Genomic DNA, 21580 nt, shown 5'->3' on the forward strand with positions numbered 1-21580 from the left:
CACACATCTCTCTTACCCTTTCATTACTTACTCGATCAAACCACCTCACACCACATGTTGTCCTCAAATATCTCATTTCCAACACATCCACCCTTCTCCAAACAACCTTATCTATAACCCATGCCTCGCAACCATATAACATTGTTGGAACCACTATTTCTTCAAACATACCCATTTTTGCTTTCTGAGATAATGTTCTCGCCTTCTACACATTCTTCAACACTCCCAGAACCTTTGCCCCCTCCCCCACCATGAAACTCTCTTCTGCTTCCATGGTTCCATCTGCTGCCAAATCCATATATGTATATATATGTATATATATGTATATCTTTCCCTGGGGATAGGGGAGAAAGAATACTTCCCACGTATTCCCTGCGTGTCGTAGAAGGCGACTAAAAGGGAAGGGAGCGGGGGGCTGGAAATCCTCCCCTCTCGTTTTTTTTTTTTTTTTTTTTTTTTTTTTTTTCCAAAAGAAGGAACAGAGAAGAGGGCCAGGTGAGGATATTCCCTCAAAGGCCCAGTCCTCTGTTCTTAACGCTACCTCGCTATCGCGGGAAATGGCGAATAGTATGAAAATATACACACGCAAATATACATACCTACACAGCTTTCCATGTTTACCCCAGACACTTCACATGCCCTGATTCAATCCACTGACAGCACGTCAACCCTGGTATACCACATCGATCCAATTCACTCTATTCCTTGCCCTCCTTTCACCCTCCTGCATGTTCAGGCCCCGATAACACAAAATCTTTTTCACTCCATCTTTCCACCTCCAATTTGGTCTCCCACTTCTCCTCGTTCCCTCCACCTCCGACACATATATCCTCTTGGTCAATCTTTCCTCACTCATTCTCTCCATGTGCCCAAACCATTTCAAAACACCCTCTTCTGCTCTCTCAACCACCCTCTTTTTATTTCCACACATCTCTCTTACCCTTACGTTATTTACTCAATCAAACCACCTCACACCACACATTGTCCTCAGACATCTCATTTCCAGCACATCCATCCTCCTGCGCACAACTCTATCCATAGCCCACGCCTCGCAACCATACAACATTGTTGGAACCACTATTCCTTCAAACATACCTATTTTTGCTTTCCGAGATAATGTTCTCGACTTCCACACATTCTTCAAGGCTCCCAGAATTTTTGCCCCCTCCCCCACCCTATGATCCACTTCCGCTTCCATGGTTCCATCTGCTGCCAGATCCACTCCCAGATATCTAAAACACTTTACTTCCTCCAGTTTTTCTCCATTCAAACTTACCTCCCAATTGACTTGACCCTCAACCCTACTGTACCTAATAACCTTGCTCTTATTCACATTTACTCTTAACTTTCTTCTTTCACACACTTTACCAAACTCAGTCACCAGCTTCTGCAGTTTCTCACATGAATCAGCCACCAGCGCTGTATCATCAGCGAACAACAACTGACTCACTTCCCAAGCTCTCTCATCCACAACAGACTTCATACTTGCCCCTCTTTCCAAAACTCTTGCATTCACCTCCCTAACAACCCCATCCATAAACAAATTAAACAACCATGGAGACATCACACACCCCTGCCGCAAACCTACATTCACTTAGAACCAATATATATATATATATATATATATATATATATGTATATATATATATGTATGTTTGTGTGTGTGTGTGTGTGTAGTTTTCAATTTATTGTCACTCAACACAGATTATTAATACTTCCCTTCCAGAGCATTTGAAAACATTTGAACTAAGTTTTAAAGGGAGAGTGATGAGTCTTTTGCTAAGTATTTGCTGATCTTCAGGACACAGGTGGGGTCGGGGGCAGCCGGATGACGACTGGTCTCCTGTTAGGTAACCTCTCTGGAAAACTGCTAAAGGAATCACCACCAATGTTCTCTCCTACCACCACATCAGTTGGAGGAATGTTGGCTACTGTTGTCACCACTACTGCCACCACCACGACCACCACGACCAACAGTGCTGACTTGCATGCTAGGAAGGTAAGGCTTATCACCCAGTACCAGAACATGCTCTCAATGTATTGAAATTCTTGTACCTGTCATATTTTGACTGTCATTGATTGAAATGTATGATTCCAGAATACAGGATTTTTTGATAACAGTATTAATAATCATATCCCTGTGTTGTAGTGGTTAATGTTGCCACCTAGGGTGGAGCCTGTATAGGTTCGAATCTTGGTCACAGCAGGTCTGCAGTTGACCCAGCTGTTCATCCTTAATTAGAGTTTTGTCGTAAGATTGGGAACCTAGCTTATGGAAAGTGTGTGAAAGGAGGATGTTGAGAGTAAATGTGAATAAAAGTAAGGTTATTAGGTTCAGTAGGGTTGAGGGATCCCATATACCACACCAATTCATTTTACTCTGTCCTGTGCATGAATAATGAATATCAAATAATAATGAATAATATATATAAGTGGAAAAGTGTTGGTGAGAATAGCATGGTATATGTTGCACCATGTACTGGATGTGTAGCTATATACTATGGAGAAACAGGTTGATGTATGACCAGAAGGGTCAGTGAACATAAAGCCGATATACGTCATCATGGCACATTGAATGCCCTTGTTCAGACTGACATGTATAGACAATCTACCATGATGGGTAGAGACTAAGATAATACATAAAGGACTGAGCAAGCATGTGAGAAAAGCCTTGGAAATTCCCCTGTAGAGGACCAAGGAGATGGAAGTATAGTGTGAGGAGGCTTTAGTACTAAGATCAGGGTTTGATTATTCTGGAAGGGAAGACGTTTGTAATGAACAGGATGATTGGAGCATTGTATGGAAGGCATCATGCTGTAAGTGAGCTAAGCAAAGGCATATGAAGTGATGGATGATATGTTTTAGTTTCAGTGCATTATATGTGTGAGCTCGCTTGAGATCGGATGTGTGCAGTAGAGGGAGTAGTAGGGAAGTGGTAACAGGCAAAAGGACTTGAACATGGTAAGTGACAGTGAGGCTGATGTGGTGGGTTCAGGACAAGGTCTGTGCAGAGTGAGAGAGGATATTGCCAATTGGTGTGGTGAAAAGAGAGGAAGTAGTGAAAGCCTTATATGAGATGAAGTGTGGTAAAGGTGCAGGAGTTGGAGTTGCAGGTGAGTTTCTCAAGAAAGATATTAAGAGTGTTGATTGTTTAGTCAGGATATTCATTGTTTATGTTGCCGAAGGTAAGGTGCCTAATGACTTGCAGAATGCATGTATAGTGCCATTAAATAAAGGCAAGTGGGACAAAAGTGAATACTCAAGTTACAGAGGAATGAGTCTATTGGGTATACCTAATAAGGTGTATAGGAGACTTGTCATTGAGAGGGGTTGTGACATGCACCAAACCTATGACTGGGAGGAGCAGTGTGGCATCAGGAAGGATACATGATGTGTGGACAAAGATTTTGCTTTGAAGAATTTGTATGGAAAATATGCGGAGAAAAGAAGTGAATTATATGTGGCATTTATGAATCTGGATAAAGCATATGGTAGGGTTGACAGAGAGCCCTTTTGGAAGGTGGTACAATGAGGTAAATGAAAAAGTATTAAATGCTCAGGGAGTTTTTTAGGACACCAAGGTATGTGTATGAAGGAAAATGGAAGAGGGTGAATGGTTCTTCATGAAGGTGGGTTTATGTCAAGAATTTAAGATGTCACCATGGTTATTTGATCTGTTTCACCACATCAGCTGTCTTTGAAAATTGTTTCCCTGCTGATGCACTGGTATGCTTAGTAGGTAGAGATGACAAGGTGAAGGGTTATACCATTGGAAAGAGCATATTGGTCAACTCAAGTGCCAAGGGAAGAATTCAGGATAGCATGTGGAAAGTTTCCAATATCGGATATGTGATCATCTGTTTCTTGTGGATCAGTGCTGGGGGCAGACAACTAAAATGAAACATTAAAGGATATAGCATGGAAAGGTAATATTTATCTTGAACATCGACTTAGAATAGGAAGTTTCTAGTTCAAAAGGTGGTTGTTGAGTAAGTAGGGATCTTGAGGATGGTAACTGTGTGGACAGCATATCTGAATGTTTAAGAGGACTTCATTATTTTATGGAATTTTTGCTTCTCTGCTAATACTACAAATTCTTCTTTCTTACAGCTTTTCATTTTAGCTGAATTTATATTGTTTGCCATTTCTTATGTTAGTGAGATAGCACCATGAGCAGATGAAGAAACGGCACTCCCATCCACTCTCTCACTGTTATGTAAAATGCACTGAAACCAGAGGCCTCCATCCATGACCAAGTCCCATAGACCTTTCCATGGTTTCCCCTGACTGCTTCATATACCCTGTAATAACAGGTTGATAATCAGATACAAAAATGCTATGATGTTTTCTTGGCCTCCTTTATAGATTGTTGGCAGCACTATTGTTACACCCATGGGCTGGAACAAGAGAGGCCGTCCCTCTACTAAGTCCCGACCTCTACTGCATACTACTAGACTTAGTGGGACTGAGATACAGGGAGTGACCCCAGGTACATCAGTGGCAAGCAAGGTAGTCACCCCAGTCACTGCTCCCATCTTGCTATCCACAAATGATGCTGCAACAGAAACTCATGTTGCTGCAGTTAGGGGTAAGTTTTTTTGTTGTTTTTTCTCTCCAAAATATGATTGACTACATTATTGCTCACATTCTCTTTTAGGTGATTTGTTGCAATCTTATGTCTAAACACAGCCATTATAGCAAATTTCATGCATTTTATTCATGCTAGCATTGCATAGACAAATATGATCTAATTCATCTGTCACCTCTCCATAGGTTTTTAACACCATTAGTGCACATCCCTTTCCATTTTATTTTTGCTGGTATCTTTCCTGGACATGTATACCCAAACACCACTGTTACTACACATTTCAGTTAATTTCATTAATGCACACACCTCACCTACACGATCTGTTTCTGTCACCTTGCCCTTGATCTCCCACTGCATACTACTGTAATCCCCTAATTTTTGTCTCTATCATTTTTCAGTACAGACAAACTTTTATGTTGATGACTGTCAAAAGATGGCATGAAATGACTTCTTGCCCTTCTTACTTAGGCAGTGGAGCACACATATTTGTACATTGAAATAGCACTTTTTTTCCCATATTCCTTTTGATAAAGCACATCTAAAGCACATCTTGTAGGTTTTTTTATCTTATTCCTATTTTTGTTGGAGTGCAACCTGAAAATAATAAAAAATTATGTGCTTGAACTCACTTGATTGTGGTTAACATAGCAAATATTACTTGGAGACCACAAAGCACATTTTAAGTGTCATTTTTATTTTGGTAAGCTTGATAACTGCTGGTTTACAGATGGTACCAAACCACATTTCCCGTAATACTTTCATAGAGATGTCGTCAGACGCCACCTGCACATGGTTAAGCTGTGAATGAAAAGTCATTTTTGGTAAGGTGTATCATTGTTAGTGAATGAAAAGGTGTAATCTTAACCAGTAATTCTTCACTCCAAGAGTCCATCGTCTTTCAGTTCATGATTAGATATTAGCCTTGAAGCTGCGGGACCTCCGTGAAAGGGGTCTTGGGGTTGTTTGATTAAATAATTATTACCTCTGTTGAGGCAACTATGATGCTGAATATTATGAAAGGCACAGAGAAATAGGGATATATCCACTGTCGGTTTAACCATTTACTGCTCACACAGTACTTCTTTATTCTTTCAAAATGAAAGTTTGATTTACAGCATATAGCCATGTCTTTTCCTGAAAAATTGATGGAGGCATATTCAAATGTTACTGGAGGTCATTTTAACCATGTTATCTGTACCATGCTGCATATTTAAAATTGCATGTTTTATTCACATATCATCAATTGTTGAAAATCATATGTTATTCAGAAGCAGTTAGCTAATAACTATATCTCTGTTGGCCCTCTCATTAAGTTCTGTTCTCAGGTTAACAGATTTAACGATGTATGTAACCTTACTTATCTTCCTGCTCAAAGATTCCCATCCCAGGAACCCCCACAGTGCTTAGGAAACTGACCATGCCTTCTGGGTAGAATCGTAATTCATGAATATTGATTATTTTGTGTATATGGGGAGACTCCAAGGTATTTAAACATCAAGAGTCTGATGTCTTCACTGTGGTAGTCGCATGGTGGATGTGATGGGTTGGTCTTGCAATATGTTGAAATGGTTTTTGTAATTTTGGATTGATGGGTGGTTTCTGAATGTGGACCACAAGGGGTTACTTGTATAAGTCTAGGTAGTGTTGATTCTGATGCGTGTATTTATTGCAGGATGGTGGTTATAAATGGATTGTGGGGTGTTTCTTTGTGCTTGTCTTGTCATTTTTGTGTGCACATGTTTTGTCAAATTATGTTTGTCGGGAGATAATGATCTTTGTCGGGAGATAATGATCTATGAGTATAGTTTTCTGAAGTATGAGGCAGAGGTCAGTTTTTTATTTCTATTTGGGGGTTGTTGGTTGGTTAAGAAGTGATTTAGGTAAGAAGGGTCTAGTACTGCCGCAGAGAAATGAGTGCTGATTATATTAAGTAGGTGTTGAGAACTTGTGGTTCCTAGTCAGCTAGTGATTATTCAGAGTATTTTGTTTATGTGCTTTGCTTTTGACAAAGTGTAGGACAAGGTAGGTGTGGATGAATTTTTTGTAAAAGATACTGAAGTAATCTTTTTTCTTGACTAGATCTCATACTAGTATGTTTTATTAGTGCATTAAGTCCATTTACTATTTTTCTGTTGATATTTGTAGTGTGGGGAGTGAATGTCATGTGTGTATTGTATGTGATGCCCAAAATAATAAGAGTTTTGAGTGGGTGTGATTGGCCATTCAAGATGATAGGAGGGTGGAGTTTGGATTCATATTTGTCTGGAGTTATTAGAGTGACTGAAGACTTCTGTGGAAGCACTGTCATTCTCTTCTGAGTAAGCCAGTATTCTAACTGTGTGCAAGATTGATACTGCTTGCATTGTGATCATGATATGGTCTCCAGGTGATAGAAGGTCATGTATGAACAGATTGGAGAGGTTTGGAGAAAGAACTGTTTCATTTGGAGCTCCTTAGTAGAGCGTAGTGATTTTATAGATGAAGCCTTTGTCAGTGACTGGCTTGCCAGCCAGGAATAAAGCTGACAAATCATTTTTTGTCATTATTTTGGAGGTTGGTGTTACTTAGTACCTTCAATGTTCGTGGACTCTGCATGCATGAGGTTGCATTGTGAGTGGGAAGTCTTCTTTAATGAGTTTATATTATTGTCAATGAAGGAAAAGGAGTACAATCTCATGAGGGAACTCATCACTTAAAAGGAGTCCATCACTGCCCTGCTACTTACTGAAGTGCAGCATTGAGGCTGCTGGAGCCCCACAAAGGGGTCCTGAGGTTATACGATACTCTCCTGAGAAAAACTCATGAATGCATAAAGTAGCTTTCTTCCCACACCATATATTTGTAGCATCTTTGAAAGACCATTTCTTCTACCCATACATTGTTGGACATAATTGTGATGTAATACTTTGGTTTCTCCTTACAATATACCTCAATTATCAATCTCCAACCAGTTGTAACCCATGCTATGCTGCCTTTTTGGATTTCCTTTACTGTTACAGGTAAACTCCACTATTCTTGGACATAGTTGGACAGGGTCATTAGTAGTCCATCAGATCACCCTCACGTAAACAATGCTTCTTTTGCATTGTTGATGTTAATAGATTGGAATTTTACATATTCCCATATCTAATAAATATTATAAAATGTATTTAAATTGATATTTTTTTGAAGCAGGTGGTCCACTTAGCCCTCGAGGAGGTACAACTGGAGTGAGGGTTTATTCAGGCAGTCCCAAGACTTCAGCTGCCTCGTTTCTACTCACCAATGTAACTTCAGCTTCTGGTGTCCGACTAGCCAGCCCCTCCATGGTCATTACTAATACTATGGGAGTGTCTGCTAATAATGGAACAATCATTTCAGAGAGCTCTCCATTGTCCCTAGGTGTTGGATCTGTTGTTGTAAGCGCTGGGGGTGTTTGTGGAGGAGGTAACATGGTTGGTGGTGGCCGAGGCAGGGTGATACTGACCTCAAGCCCTCGCTTAGTACGGCCCATAATGGCACACACCAGTCGTACTATTCCTACCACTCGTGCCTTGAATACCAGCCGTCCCACCGTGATGCTGGTCACAACCCCTAGCCCCATATCTCTCACGTCTTCAACACTCACCACACATTCAGCTCCTCTTGTAACCACACCATCTCTTGCAGCATCCATGACTTCTGGTACCCCATCTCATATAACACATTCCACAGCTGTCTCCACACCAGCTAGAACCACTTCTGTACCCACTGGAGAACTAGCTTTGTTGGTTGCAGCTTCAGAGATGAGTGAGAGGGCTAGGAATACAGTCTCTCCAACAGATGTTAATGGCTCAAACATATGCCCAAACACAAGCACCTCCACAGCAGTCACTAGCACCCCAACAGATATTTCACCAGTAACATCTGTAGTAATCCCTACAGAACATAAACACCCAATATCATCAGAAAATAATTTCTCTAGCACTTCTCCCCTTAATAATGAAATATGCCAGTTGCTTGTTTCACAGTCTCCAGCTATAACAGCCAGCTCAACAAATGCTGATACTCTGTTGTTAAGTTCCTCCACAACTACCACCTACACTGACACTAATATCACATCCTCTACTACCACTCTTACCTGTAGTACCACCAACACCACTAGTACCAGTGCCACTAATAACATCATAGGGACCTCTCCTGTTAATTGTACCATTAGTGCATCAAGCAACACCAGTATAGTTACCAACACCATTACCAGTACCACTACCCTTACCCCTTCTGCCACATTGGTTGCAGCCACTACTGCTACCATCACAGCCTCCTCAGCCACGCTCAGTACAGCTTCCGCCACATCTCAAACATCTCAGCATCAAGGCATTGTCACCCGGACCTTCACATTAACTGGAGGGACGAATTTGAGGTCTCGACGTAGTAGTAGTAGCAGTAGTAATGTTCCAATTTTGGTAGAGATGGAGAGTAATCATCGTAACAAGTCAACAACTACTGACTCTGCATCTCGGGGATCTGTTTCACGCAAGGGTCGTGGCAGAGGTCGTGGAAGGGGTAGATTAAGTTTTGAGTGACATGATTCTGCAAGTGTGAAAATAAATTCTATTATTCACTGTCAGATGTTCTCAGGTTTGTCAAAGCAATCTAGTTTATTTAGGAAATTTTAATTTTACAAAACCAACATCAAATGTTCATCTGGTTCTCAGATGGCATAATCCTGACAATGGAATAATTTACAGTAGAATAAATTACATATTTTCCTTGTAAATTTTAATTAAATGCTGCTTTTATGCAGTTCTTTATTGTGAAATGCATTATATGAACAGGATATTCTTTTCATGTGTGTTGTTATTGAACATAATTTTTTATTCCCAATTGTCTCTCCTGCCCTAACAAGGTTGTGTCAGGAACAAACTAACAACTTCATTTGCACACATGCACATTCTAGCTGTTTTGTGTAGTGCACTGAAACAGAGCTTACCATACACAGCCAAGCTCTACTTCCTTGTGGCCCCCTGACATACCACATCACTTCAGTTCAGTTCATTGTGTCTCATGCACACCTCTCACCCTCCTGCATGTGCAGACCTTGTCACCCTCCTGCATGTGAAGACCTTGACATCCCAAAGCCTCTTCCACTCCATTCTTTTCTCTTTCTTGGGTTTCCCCTCCCTCTTCTTCTGAACTGTAGATCCTCATAGTCAGTCTTTCTTTGCTTATCCTCTCCATATGTCAGAAACCAGTTCAGCACACCATGATTAGGTCTGTCAGTCATGCTGCATCTGTTACCACACTTTTGTCGGACACTCTCATTCCGTATATGGTCAACGTGCTTTACACTACGTACTTTTGTTATCAGGCATTTCATTTCTAACACGATTACCCACTTATGTGTTCGTGGCCTAAGACTTAATCCTGTACAACATTGTCAGGACTACTATTCCTCTAAACATGACCAATCATTGCCCCTAGACTGACATTGACTTTGCCTTCCACGTACTCCTCATTGCACCCATGACCCCAGTCTCCCCATCCACTCTTTGACTTGCTTCTGTCCTTTTGAAGATAATATGTTACCCATAACATCATTTTCATTATCTCAAAAAAGTTCCAGAGCAAAATGTTTGTTAATTTGTGTTCTGTTGATGAAATATTTTTTTCCCCTTGCAAATGTAAATATTAGACCATGAAAACTTTGTGTATCATATCATTTAAATGATAAATAATTTTGTGATGTCTGCTTTTTATAAAAAACCTTGTTGTTACATTGTTTGTTCATAAAGTTTAAAATGCAGACAGAGCATACTTAATGTTTTCTGGTCTGTCAACTTTTCAATTATTTATATATGCAGAATAACATATCATAAAATGTTTAGTATCATTATTTTCCATTGCAAGTTATCACTGAATATGAGACACTGTATTGTAAAATATTTGAGATTACTTTGGATACAAGGTCATGTTAAAGAGGTTTGTTATGGAGGCAATCTTCCACATGAGTGTTTGAGAAAGGGTAGTAAGTAGTGGGATGAGGAAGTTAAGATGAAAGAGGGGTGTATGCAGGAAAGGAATGCAAGTTATTAGATGTATAAGAGAAGCAGCAGGAAGTCGAGGAAAGCACAGGGACTGAAAAAGAGAACATGTGAAAGCTGGGGAGAGTCTCATTGCACTTAAGGGAGAAGTAAAAAATGTTTAGGAGATGAATATATGAGGAGAACAAGAGCAAATGAGAGCATCAGTGAAGGGAGCAGTCTTACCAGTCTGTGCTTGCCTTTGGTTACACTGTAAGTGAAAAGTCACCCTCGGTGAAGCTGTATCATCATCTGTTGACAAAAGGAGTACAGTCTCATTGAAGAACTTCATCTTCCTAAAGAATCCATCATTACCCTGCTACTGGAAGTAGTGCAACCGTGGAGCTCCAAGGAAAGGGGTCCTGAAGTAACACTAGGACTTTCAAGAAAGGTATCCTGAGGTAGTCATAGATAAACAACTAAAGTGACTATAGTAGATGGGGGAGTAGTGAAAGGTAAAAGACAAGATTAAGTACGTGTTTTGAAGGAATGTTGGATGATGGGGTAGCAGAGTATGTTATTTTGGATGTGTTGGTATGCCAAGCAAGAGTCATGGCAAGTGGTTTGCATAAGACTAAGTGTTGGCTGAATTAGATTGCAAATGAATTTCTTGTAAAAGGGGTGGCATTGTCGTTGATTGATTAGTTAGGATTTTCATTGTATGAGCAGCTTAAGGTGAGGTACCTGAGGATTGGCAAAAGCCCTGTATGGTGCCATTATGAAAAAGCAAGGATGCAAAAGTGAATGTTCAAATTACAGAGCCATATGTTTGTTGACTGTGCCTGATAAGTTGTATGGGAATGATGATTGAGAGGGTGGTGGCATGCACAGAGCATTAGATTGGGAAGGAATAACATGGCTCCAGAATTGGTAATAGTGTATTTGCTCAGAATTTGTTTGAGAGTACTTAAAGTTTGAAAGGAAAGAAACTGTAGGAAATGGAGTGTTTCAGATACCTTGGAGTGGATGCAATAGCAGAAGGAAACTTGAAAGCTAAAACAAACATATGGTGGATAAGGGGGCCAAGAATATGGGTGCCAACAGGTGTATGTAGAACGAGAGGTCAGTGTCTGTGATGGCAAAGATGGTTATGTTTGTTGGTATAGTAGTCCCATTGGTTGTGTATGGATGTAAAGCATGGGTCCAAGATAAAAAAGAATGGAGGAGATTGGTTGCATGAGTACCAAAATGTTTGAGGACATTTCATGTAAGGAAGGTTGATGGAATCAGAAATGAGTAAGAAATAGGTGTCATTATGAGAAAGTTGTGCTGAAATGGTTTGGACACAAGTTGATGATGGTAAACATGAAATTTTCTGTGCTTAAAAACACATTATTTTGTTTCATCAAATAGAGCTCTTGATTATTCTCATCAGCAGTTTCATATTTTTTCATACATTTTCCCCATTTCCCACAGCGAGGTAGCAGAACAGACAACTTAGCCTCAGAGAGGAAAAATGTTCACTTGGCCTGTTTCTCTGTTACCTCGTATGGAAAAGTAAAACAGGAGGGTTGGATTTCCAGCCAGCCAGGCCCCCCGTTACCTTCTACGACATGGAATACATGGGAAATATTCTTTATCCCCTGTCCCCAAGGGATATTTAATAAACAATGTACAACAGTTGTATCTAATGTTATGAGAAGTTGACCATTATTAGTGACTTAATTGTCATTGAAAATAACTTGGTAAGTGGTTGAATTCTTTTAAAGAGAGTGATGCTTAATTGACCAAAATAAGCAACAGCTACAATATTTGGAAACTTCAAAATATTTTGTTTCTGAAGAAAATGTATATATACTCATAACTCCTTTTGAGCTTTAAATCATAAGCTTGGAGAATTCATAATTTGCCCCTCACTTTATGAAATTTGTGCATGTAGGGTATGTCAAGCTGTGTACATAGCTTTCCAGTTCACTCATTGTCAGCTTGTCTTCCAAAGAAAGGAAAAAGGTGGAGGGGGAAGAAGCATTAACTCTGTTAACTACAGTACTGTCCTATAACTCAATACTTCAGCCCCCTTTACACCCCATTGTATCTCCAGTGCTCCCATTTCCTCTTCAGTACTCCCACTAACTGTAGTTGCACTGAAAGGTTAAATTGTAATTCTTTCCACACATTAACATTTCAAGCAAGTAATATGCTTTGCACAAACTTCCAGGAATGTAATGAAATAGAAATGCTCAAGAATCACAATAAAGTATATTTGACACAATTCTTGAACAAATTTAGATAACACCAAATTTGAATGAGTCCTTAGACTATCAATTACTGTCTCCACTGTCATCTTCACCTTCATCACTATCCTCTTGCTCCAGCCACTCTAGGAACCTTGTTATCTGCAAATATGAAGGGAGACACTGATGAGAAAACAAAGCTACATTTGAGACATAAAGCCAAAAGTATGACTAACATTCAAATTTAACAATTTCCCCTATGATTTCACATATGCCATGATTACAGTACCCAACAGGGTTTTACATATCCCTGCTACTACTCATTACTACAAACTTGTGTTTTCACTACTTTTTATGCATATAGTAATATATATCATTTAAGACACTGATCAGTACCACTGTAAAGGATATCAGGTCACACTATTTTCTGATTTTAGTTTTCTAAAAATATCTGGAATTACTTTTTAACCCTTCAATTACTATATGCCTCTATGAGTCCCCTTTGGCTTCATATGAGAACAGATGGTTCCCAAACTCATTTGAATTTTTAGTTAAAGCAAGATTACATTAATTACCGACAGATTTACAAGCAACCTAACAACATACCTAAAAAAAAAAAAAAGAAAAATGCATGTCAGTCATCAAAGAGAGAGTAACGGCATCATCAGGATGGGAAGATTTATACTGCCACTACAAGTGGTTAATTTTATGGGAAAAGAAGCCATTTCTTTTGTATTATTGTTAATATTTTTTAATGAAAGTGTGGTAAAGTTATTTTTTCATTTGTGTAATTTTTTTTTTTATAATGTTGAGAGTCTGAATGAGTAAATACATAAGTAACGCATATAGTATACAGAAATATTTATATGTAAATGATTAGTATGGATGAGTAATATATGGAAAAACTAAAGTTTATGTAAAACAAAATTATGTAAATGATACGTATAGATGTGTTAAGTCACAAATGAAAAAGTAAATTGTGTATTGTGTTTAGGTGCAAGTAGAACAAAATCATAAAAGAAAAATTCCATAATCATCATATACTTACTTTAACAAGGTGTTACCAGACTACACCTACTGAGGTTGTAAAGTGAATGAAAAGTCAGCTTTAACAAGGCTGTATCATGAGGAATGCAGTTTTGTCAAAAAAAAACTTTTCACTCCATAGCAGTCCATCATTTCCCAGCTACTTAAAGTAGCATAGCCTTGGAACTGCAGGAGCATCAGGAAAAGTATCCATTCAAGCAAACTTCAGAATCTCAACACTCAATTATACTTACAGCTTTTTTAAGACCAGGAAAACATGGGGTGGCAGCTCCTCCTCTCTTAAACCAATGTATCACAACATCATCATCCAGAATCTCATGTGTTTGGTTGAGTTCAAAAAGTATCTTCTGAGCCAATGGCAAATATTCCATTGAGTCATTCAGCAGCATCTGTAAAAAAATAAATGACAATGCTGTGGGTGAAAATAAAAGTGGATAATGAGAGTTGGGTGAATGTTAGTGTTTAATAGAGAGGCAAGTGTTCTGGAAGGAGCTGAGTGAGTGCCAGAGCAAATTTGATGTGAAGGGTTGATCATTAGTGTTGGGTGATTTGAACACAAGAGTGGATGATAATGGCAGTTAAGGGGAAAACTGAGGTGTTTGGAGTATCCAATGTTGAGAATTAAAATGGTGAATAGAAGTTGTATGCTCAAAGAGAACCAATGATTGAGAATACCTAGTTTAAAAAGAGGGAAACAGAATAGAAGAGTACTGGATGGAGAGATTTGGGAAGAATGCATGGAATGGTGTATGTGAGGGAGGCATATATAGACTGGGATGTGTTAGATGATGTACAGTGTTTGAGTCATGGTAGTATGTGAAGCAAGATTTATAACAAGTGATTTAGTAAAAAGAGAAGAGACTGATCTGCATAAGATGAAGTAGTAAGGCAGCTGGAGTGGATGGGATTACATTTCAATTTCTCAAGTAAAATTTCATAACAGACTCACCTCTATGGCATTAAGAACAAGGATCTGATCTCTATCCTTCCGAACATAATTTCTAAGGACATCTGTGAAGGTGGTAATGGAGAGCTTAACACCGTACCATAAATTCTCTATGCTTTGGTCTTTTGAAGTTTTATCTTCACCTGCACGGACAATACCCTGAAAATATTGTTTATTAAAATTCAAAAGCTGAACAACAGATAAATCTGGGGTATTTTCTAACATATTTACTCTAAAGGATTTATAATTCTTCATACAGGTTTCTTGTATTGTCTATATATGATCCTCTCCCCATACTACAAAGCCAAAAACTCCTCTCCCTTACATAACTTTACTCTCCATCTTTTCTAGCGTCACCTGGTCTGACAATCAATCTCATTCTTAAACTACATAATAATTTCTATTTCTTAACAGGCTGAACCAGGGCAGGGCATACAAAGTAAAGATAAATGATGGAAATTGCTGTGGGTGGTGGGCTTTGGTTTTGGTGCATTATAGGTGATGGCAAGATGGTGAGAGAAGCAGCTGTTTGTTGCTTCCTGATGCAACCTCATCCTGGCACAAAATGGTTACATGCTTGAGGAAAAAAAAAAAAAAAAAAAAAAAACAGGAATATGACCTAGTGTAACAGTGAATACTTGATTCTCAAATACCATGTGCTGACCCTACAAAGGCACACTCAACAACAATGTTTTATGCCTGTGGTACCATGCAGTGGATGTGGCTGGCTTCCTAAATGCAAGAGCCCCACAGAAGGGACACCTGGGTCAGGAAGTTATATATAAAATCCCTGGAGAAAGATGGAATACCAACCATGTATCTCTAGTGTGTCATAGAATGGATGGAAATCTTCCCTACCATATTATCCCTTTCTAAAAGTAGGAAACAAAAAAGCACAGCAAGAATTTTTGCTCAAAGGCTAAGTTCCTGATGCTACCATACTAAAGCAAGAAAAACAAGACTGTACTAAAATAAAACTGGTTCAGTTCCACAAAACTAGCACTCTATACTCATCAATAGGCAATAGTATCCAACACAAGGGAAAAGAAATAAAAACAAATGCCTGAAGAAGCAATGTTGCCTATACCATACACACTGCAAACATAGAAGAGAAACAAAAGCAGGAGTAAATATGCAGTACAACAGAGCAGCAACACCATGAACTTTGGGAGATTTGCTTGGTTTCATAGAAAAACTAATATATTTTGAAATGTGACTTAGGAGAGTTATACTGTATAAACTAATAATTCTCACTTGTGTTACTGTGATAAGAACATCTTCCATGCTCATGTTGTAGGCATGACGAGAGGCATTGATTTCTAAAACCACATTCTCTGCTGCTGATGATTCTCGCAAAGCATTTGTCAAGCTTTCTGTTAACTCACGCTTAAACTCTGAAAATTCAACAATAATTAACTCCTATAACATTAACTAGCTTAAAGTAAAATAATCATTACTTTCACAATAATTTAAATACCACACAATCAACTGGTAACCCATGTACTGAAAAAAAATAAATTCACATTTACGTAAGTGGATTAGATACATTCAGCCTCTTAGTTCACACACACAAACACATATCCTCAACTTATTCCAATGTGCCAAGAAAATATAAACCACAACATAAATAGGAGCTTATAAATTTTTCACTTTTCACTCTATGTTGATCTGTTAACTGATGGAAACATTTACACTTCCACCTGCAAGATTCTTTGTAGATAAGTTTGCCTCCAACTTGTCCACAGCCTCTTATATATTTGCTAACTCACCTTAATTATTGTACTTTCAGTTCGGTGGCACTGTGTGTCTTGGCCTACTGGCATTTACAGTTAGACAAACATCTGGATGTTCTATTGGAATGATAAAAAACGATGCAATCCTTTAATGTGCTTTTTCCTTTTAAAACAGTTTTGATACCTTAGGGTCAGTAGAGATCAGGAAAAGGGTAATGAATAACCCCCCTCCCTCTTTATTATTAAGTACAAAATTTCCTGAAGTTTAGTTTTAAGGCTGCTACTTCAAACCAGTAATATTTATTATGTTTCTGAAAAACTTATTCTAGTCTAAGATATTTCAATTTTTGTACAATTTATTATGCCAATAATTTGGTGTACCAATCTCAACTAAAATATCAAGGATGTGATATTTTGCTAAGGAAAAAACAAGATATCCATGTTAGATACTTAAAGCGTATGCTCAGCTGAGAAAAATGAGGTTTATTTTTTCAATTTCAATAAAATATAAATCCTATCATAGTACTATTCTCCTTCACTTTGAGTTGACTTCTCAGCATAAATGAAAGATTAATTAATTACAGCTGGTAAGTATTAGGTACTGATGATATAAATTGATAATGATACTCTTCAAAATACTAGTACTCCCTGTAAATATTACCAATGCACCCTCCTTTTCTCCTTCATTGGTAATTCAACTTTGTCATTCAACCTCTCGCTAAGCTTTCTTATGTGTCCACAACCCACATTAAGCATACCACATATTTCACTTGCACATTTAGGAAATGCCTCCCTATATATGTTTCACTCCACTAGTCTCATTTACTCTCACACAACACTTTTCTTCATTCAACTCCACTTAGTAACAGTGCTCACAGGCAACTTTTTCAATATGACCAACTTATTCATACCTTTATAATTTACTCATCTCTACTAAAAATATATAAGACATTCCAGCTGCCACCTATATCAGCATGCCACTCAACTAGCGCATAATCCAATGATGCCTGCTGACCCCTAACCCCACTCATCCACTTATAATTGAGTATGCACCTTTTTTTAGACCAAGTATTCTTGATCACCATTCCTCTTTCAGCAGATAACTTCTTAAGCTTTTCCTTATTTTCCTGTACATCAAGGACCTTATGCCCCCGGATCATACTTTTAAACTGCCACGGAACCCACCCAAACATGTAGAGACTTACCTTCAACTCAACCTGCCACTCTACACTTAACACATTGCGCAAGTTAGTGTCCACAGTAATTATTTTATCAATGATTTACTGTCCTATTCATTTTCCTTAGCATATAATGCTCACCATTCTCACGATGTTCATCCTCATCACTCATGTGTGCAGAATCAAGCATCTCATCTTCACTATCTTCTTCCTCTTCTTCCTCCTCCACAAGGTCAATATCTGATCCCTGTTCTGCAAAATCCAATTCATCCTCTTCTTGTACTACAATATAGGCATTTCCTTTGGTTCCACACACCAATGGGTCAGGTTCTGGAGAAAGGTAAATTAATTAACATCAATTAAGGGGAAAAAGCAACATCATTGCAGCCATAAGATGTAAAGAGGCACTTGATTCCTGTCTCAACTCAACTGCTGTAGAGATGTGGTGGAAAAAGTATACAATAGTTTAAAGGAGCCATGATTTTCCATATTACTTCAACTGCTCAACTTAAGATGAGGAATCTCTCTCTACTGCTCCTTCCTAAACTGTCAGTAAAACTAAAACATATAAAGAATATCATATTGTAAGTATTTATTTTATTATTTTATTATACTTTGTCGCTGTCTCCCGGTAGTGCAAGGAAACAGACGAAAGAATGGTCCAACCCACCCACATGCACATGTATATACATACACTTCCACACACGCACATGTACATACCTATACATATCAATGTATACATATATATACATACACACATATACATACATACACATGTACATAATTCATACTTGCTGCCTTTATTCATTCCTGTAAGTAGAGACATATATACATAAAAGCTGAATCACTAAAATATCAGAAAATGCTGTACATGGTCCTCCACTTAAAATATGAAATAACTGCTATGAAAACCAATAACTTACCAATACCTATAGTTGGTAACCTAGAGAAATGGATCACGATGATAAATCCTGAATGATAGTTTGTGATGGCCTCCAAGAATAATGAATGAGTGATGACTTGTGATGGTACTCACAAGTTCTGAGTTGCAATGGTATTCATAAGTGATGATTAATGACATTATTCACTAGTGGTGTTTGGCAGTGGTATCCCCAAATGATGACTCTTGTGGTATTCATAAGTGGTGACTGGCAATGATATCCCTAAATAATGACTAATGACAGTATTCAGAAGTGGTGATTGGCAGTGGTATCCCTAAATGATCAATACTGATGGTATTCACAAGTGGTGATTGGCAATGGTAATGCTAAATGATGACTGGTGATGGCACTGACAATAATATCCTTAAGTGCTGAGTGGTGTTAGTATCACAGAGGGCTGACTGGTGAAAATATGACTGAGCACTTAATGAAGATGATCTCCCACGGTGGTGACTAGTGCTAATGTCCCCTGAATGGAAATGAATGATGGTATACCTGTGTTAACATGCTGGTATCTCTGAAAGGTAACTTGTGAAGACATACTTGAGTGCTGACTGGTGCTAGTTTCCCTGAGTGGTAAATGGTGATAATATACTTGAATGCTAATTCATAATGTTAAGCATCCCAGCATGAAGAATTGGAAAGTGTTGGGAACTTGAGTACTAAAATAACTTAAAGAGTGCTGATTCATTATATTATATTCATTATATATAATATACTGAAAGGATGACTCTTGATGGTATTCTAAAATGGTGACTAGTGACAAGGAACTTAACTATTGTATCATGATAGTATCCATGATAACTGAATGATGATGGTAAACTTGAGTGGTGACTGATGAAGGACATGATTGCTAATCCATGATGTTGTCTCTGAACAGTGGTAAGAGACAATCTATATGAGCAAAGATTCATGAATGAACCTCTAAGGCATAATTGAACATGATGAATATAACAGTGGACTAGTGATGGCATACCTAACTGTTATTTGATGATGGTATAAATGACTGCTAAAGAGTGCCTTGTGATGTATAAATGACTGCTAAAGTGTGCCTTGTAATGAATACTTGAGGGACTCCAGGTGGTATATATATAAGTGATGACAAGTGATGGTACTTCTGTCTGTTGAATGATAATAGTTTACTTGAATGCTGTATTCTAATGGTATTCCTGAGCAATAACTTTTTTTTATCACCAAGGCATGGGCAAAATATGCCTTAATTGAGGCCATCTTTGAAAGGATAAAGTACACATGGTATACATTACAGGATGTTGGAGATAATGGGAAAGGGAGAGAGTATGCTGAAAATCTTGAATAACAAAAAACACCATTAAGTAAAAATCATGTGGAATGTGAGTATTGGATGATATATTAGTCAATGAAATTTTACAGCTTTAAGGAAGAATAATGATTTTGAAGAAAGATAGTTAGAGAATTTTACCATTGGAAACAAATCTATAAAAAATGATATGAACAAGAGAATGACAATATCAAAGACGGAGGAAAAGAAAGAGTCAGAAAGGCCAAGAAATATGACTAGAGTATAGTGACAAGAAAAAGTACTTTAGAGTGACATGATGTTAGAAATCAATTTTTCCATACAAGAATTATTTTCATTTTTTAACAAAGCAGCTACATGCACAGTAATTTTAAATAATCTGTTTCCTACATGACTAGACTATTGAAAATTAGTAGGAAAATACTAAGCACACTATACTCAACTACAAATAATATCTTTACAGTCAACAATCAAACAGTCAATTATGTCCCTAACACCATTATCTCAAAGTGTACTCCACTAATAAAGCACATTTTATGTTTTAACTTGTAAAACAGTCTCTCCCTGGTCATATTAGGTGGCAATCTTTTCATTTCTGTGGCTGATTTAAATCTAGGAAGAGAAATGTCTCTCACAGCAACACTCTCTATTCCTAACACACTGTAAAAACAGAGTTAGTATCATGCACTCAGGTAATTCAGATTGGAATCATATAATGAATGTCATCTTTCTTAATATCGAATGAAACAACTTTCTAATACTACACAATCAATACTCAGTTATGGGGTTGGAAACTCATAAGTCTTTAGCAGCATATTATCTAAATTCCATAATAATGAATGCAAGTCAATGAGGCCTTTCTTTGCCTGTCCCTGCTTAAGCAGGATACTGTGAGCAAGTATAAAAAAATGGTTATGTTAGATTAATGAAAATCCCTGGCTTGCATAAACAGCATTAAGATGCTACACTTTAATGAAAATAGTGCACATCCATACTAACCAGGTAAGAATTATTGGCTCTGAGCAATATGCAAACCAACAATGATGTGTAACTCTTGTCTCATAGTTAAAGTTACTTAAACAAAATGTAGCAAATTCTTCAACGTATCTTTCTTCTGAACAGTCTATTAATCTTTTATTCCTGATTCTACTCCATTCCCTTAAGGAGGATCAAATTCATACAGTGTTTTACCTTAATCACATATATTCATAACTTTAGTATGGTGCATCAGATATTCACTTTTCACACTAAATCGATTTGCCAAAGGATGTTAAAATCTCTATTCATACATCCAACCTAACACATCAAATGTCTTTCCTGATTTCAGTAATCAATCATTCCCCTGGCATTCTCATCTGACAAACCACATACTCTCAACTATTCACCCTCTGCTTCTGTCCACCTTTTTCAATCTAAGTCTTATACACATGCCTTCTAACTTACTATGACAGGTCCTCTTCATATTATCCTCTGCAATGCATTCTAAATGGCCATACCATCTTTTGTCAGATGTAACAATTAGTGGTTAAAGGTGGTGGAATCTCTTAACTGAGGTACAGTAGTTTCTTCATTAATGATAATTCAATCCCATGTTGGACAAGCTATCTATAGCTCATGTTTCTGTACCTATATGTCAAGTACTGTAAAATTATC

General features: G+C 37.9%; 2 protein-coding genes across 7 annotated transcripts in view; one reads left to right on the top strand and one right to left on the bottom strand.

Moving 5' to 3' along the window:
- The window catches only part of Rcd1 (Reduction in Cnn dots 1), a 97133-nt gene extending 86706 nt beyond the window's left edge, over positions 1–10427 (top strand). For 4 of the 6 annotated variants that reach the window (XM_071666386.1, XM_071666385.1, XM_071666389.1 and 1 more), the window contains 3 exons: positions 1802–1999; positions 4366–4588; positions 7760–10427. In XM_071666386.1, the coding sequence (XP_071522487.1) occupies positions 1802–1999; positions 4366–4588; positions 7760–9132 (1794 nt within the window). In that variant the 3' untranslated portion in view covers positions 9133–10427. Of the gene's footprint in view, positions 1–1801; positions 2000–4365; positions 4589–7759 lie in introns of those variants that run through there. The other 2 variants (XM_071666388.1, XM_071666390.1) reach the window with 2 other exon arrangements.
- Positions 10428–12809: 2382 nt separating this feature from the next.
- eIF2Bepsilon (eukaryotic translation initiation factor 2B subunit epsilon) overlaps positions 12810–21580 on the bottom strand; it is a 29264-nt gene continuing 20493 nt past the window's right edge. Inside the window, exons 9-13 of the mRNA XM_071666395.1 lie at positions 17849–18037; positions 16051–16190; positions 14800–14955; positions 14084–14239; positions 12810–12965 (exon numbers count right to left, since the gene is read on the bottom strand). Of these exons, the coding sequence (XP_071522496.1) occupies positions 12891–12965; positions 14084–14239; positions 14800–14955; positions 16051–16190; positions 17849–18037 (716 nt within the window). The 3' untranslated portion in view covers positions 12810–12890. The remainder of the gene's footprint in view (positions 12966–14083; positions 14240–14799; positions 14956–16050; positions 16191–17848; positions 18038–21580) is intronic.

Source organism: Panulirus ornatus, chromosome 11, assembly GCF_036320965.1.
Source record: "Panulirus ornatus isolate Po-2019 chromosome 11, ASM3632096v1, whole genome shotgun sequence".
Classification (NCBI taxonomy): Eukaryota; Metazoa; Arthropoda; class Malacostraca; order Decapoda; family Palinuridae; genus Panulirus; species Panulirus ornatus.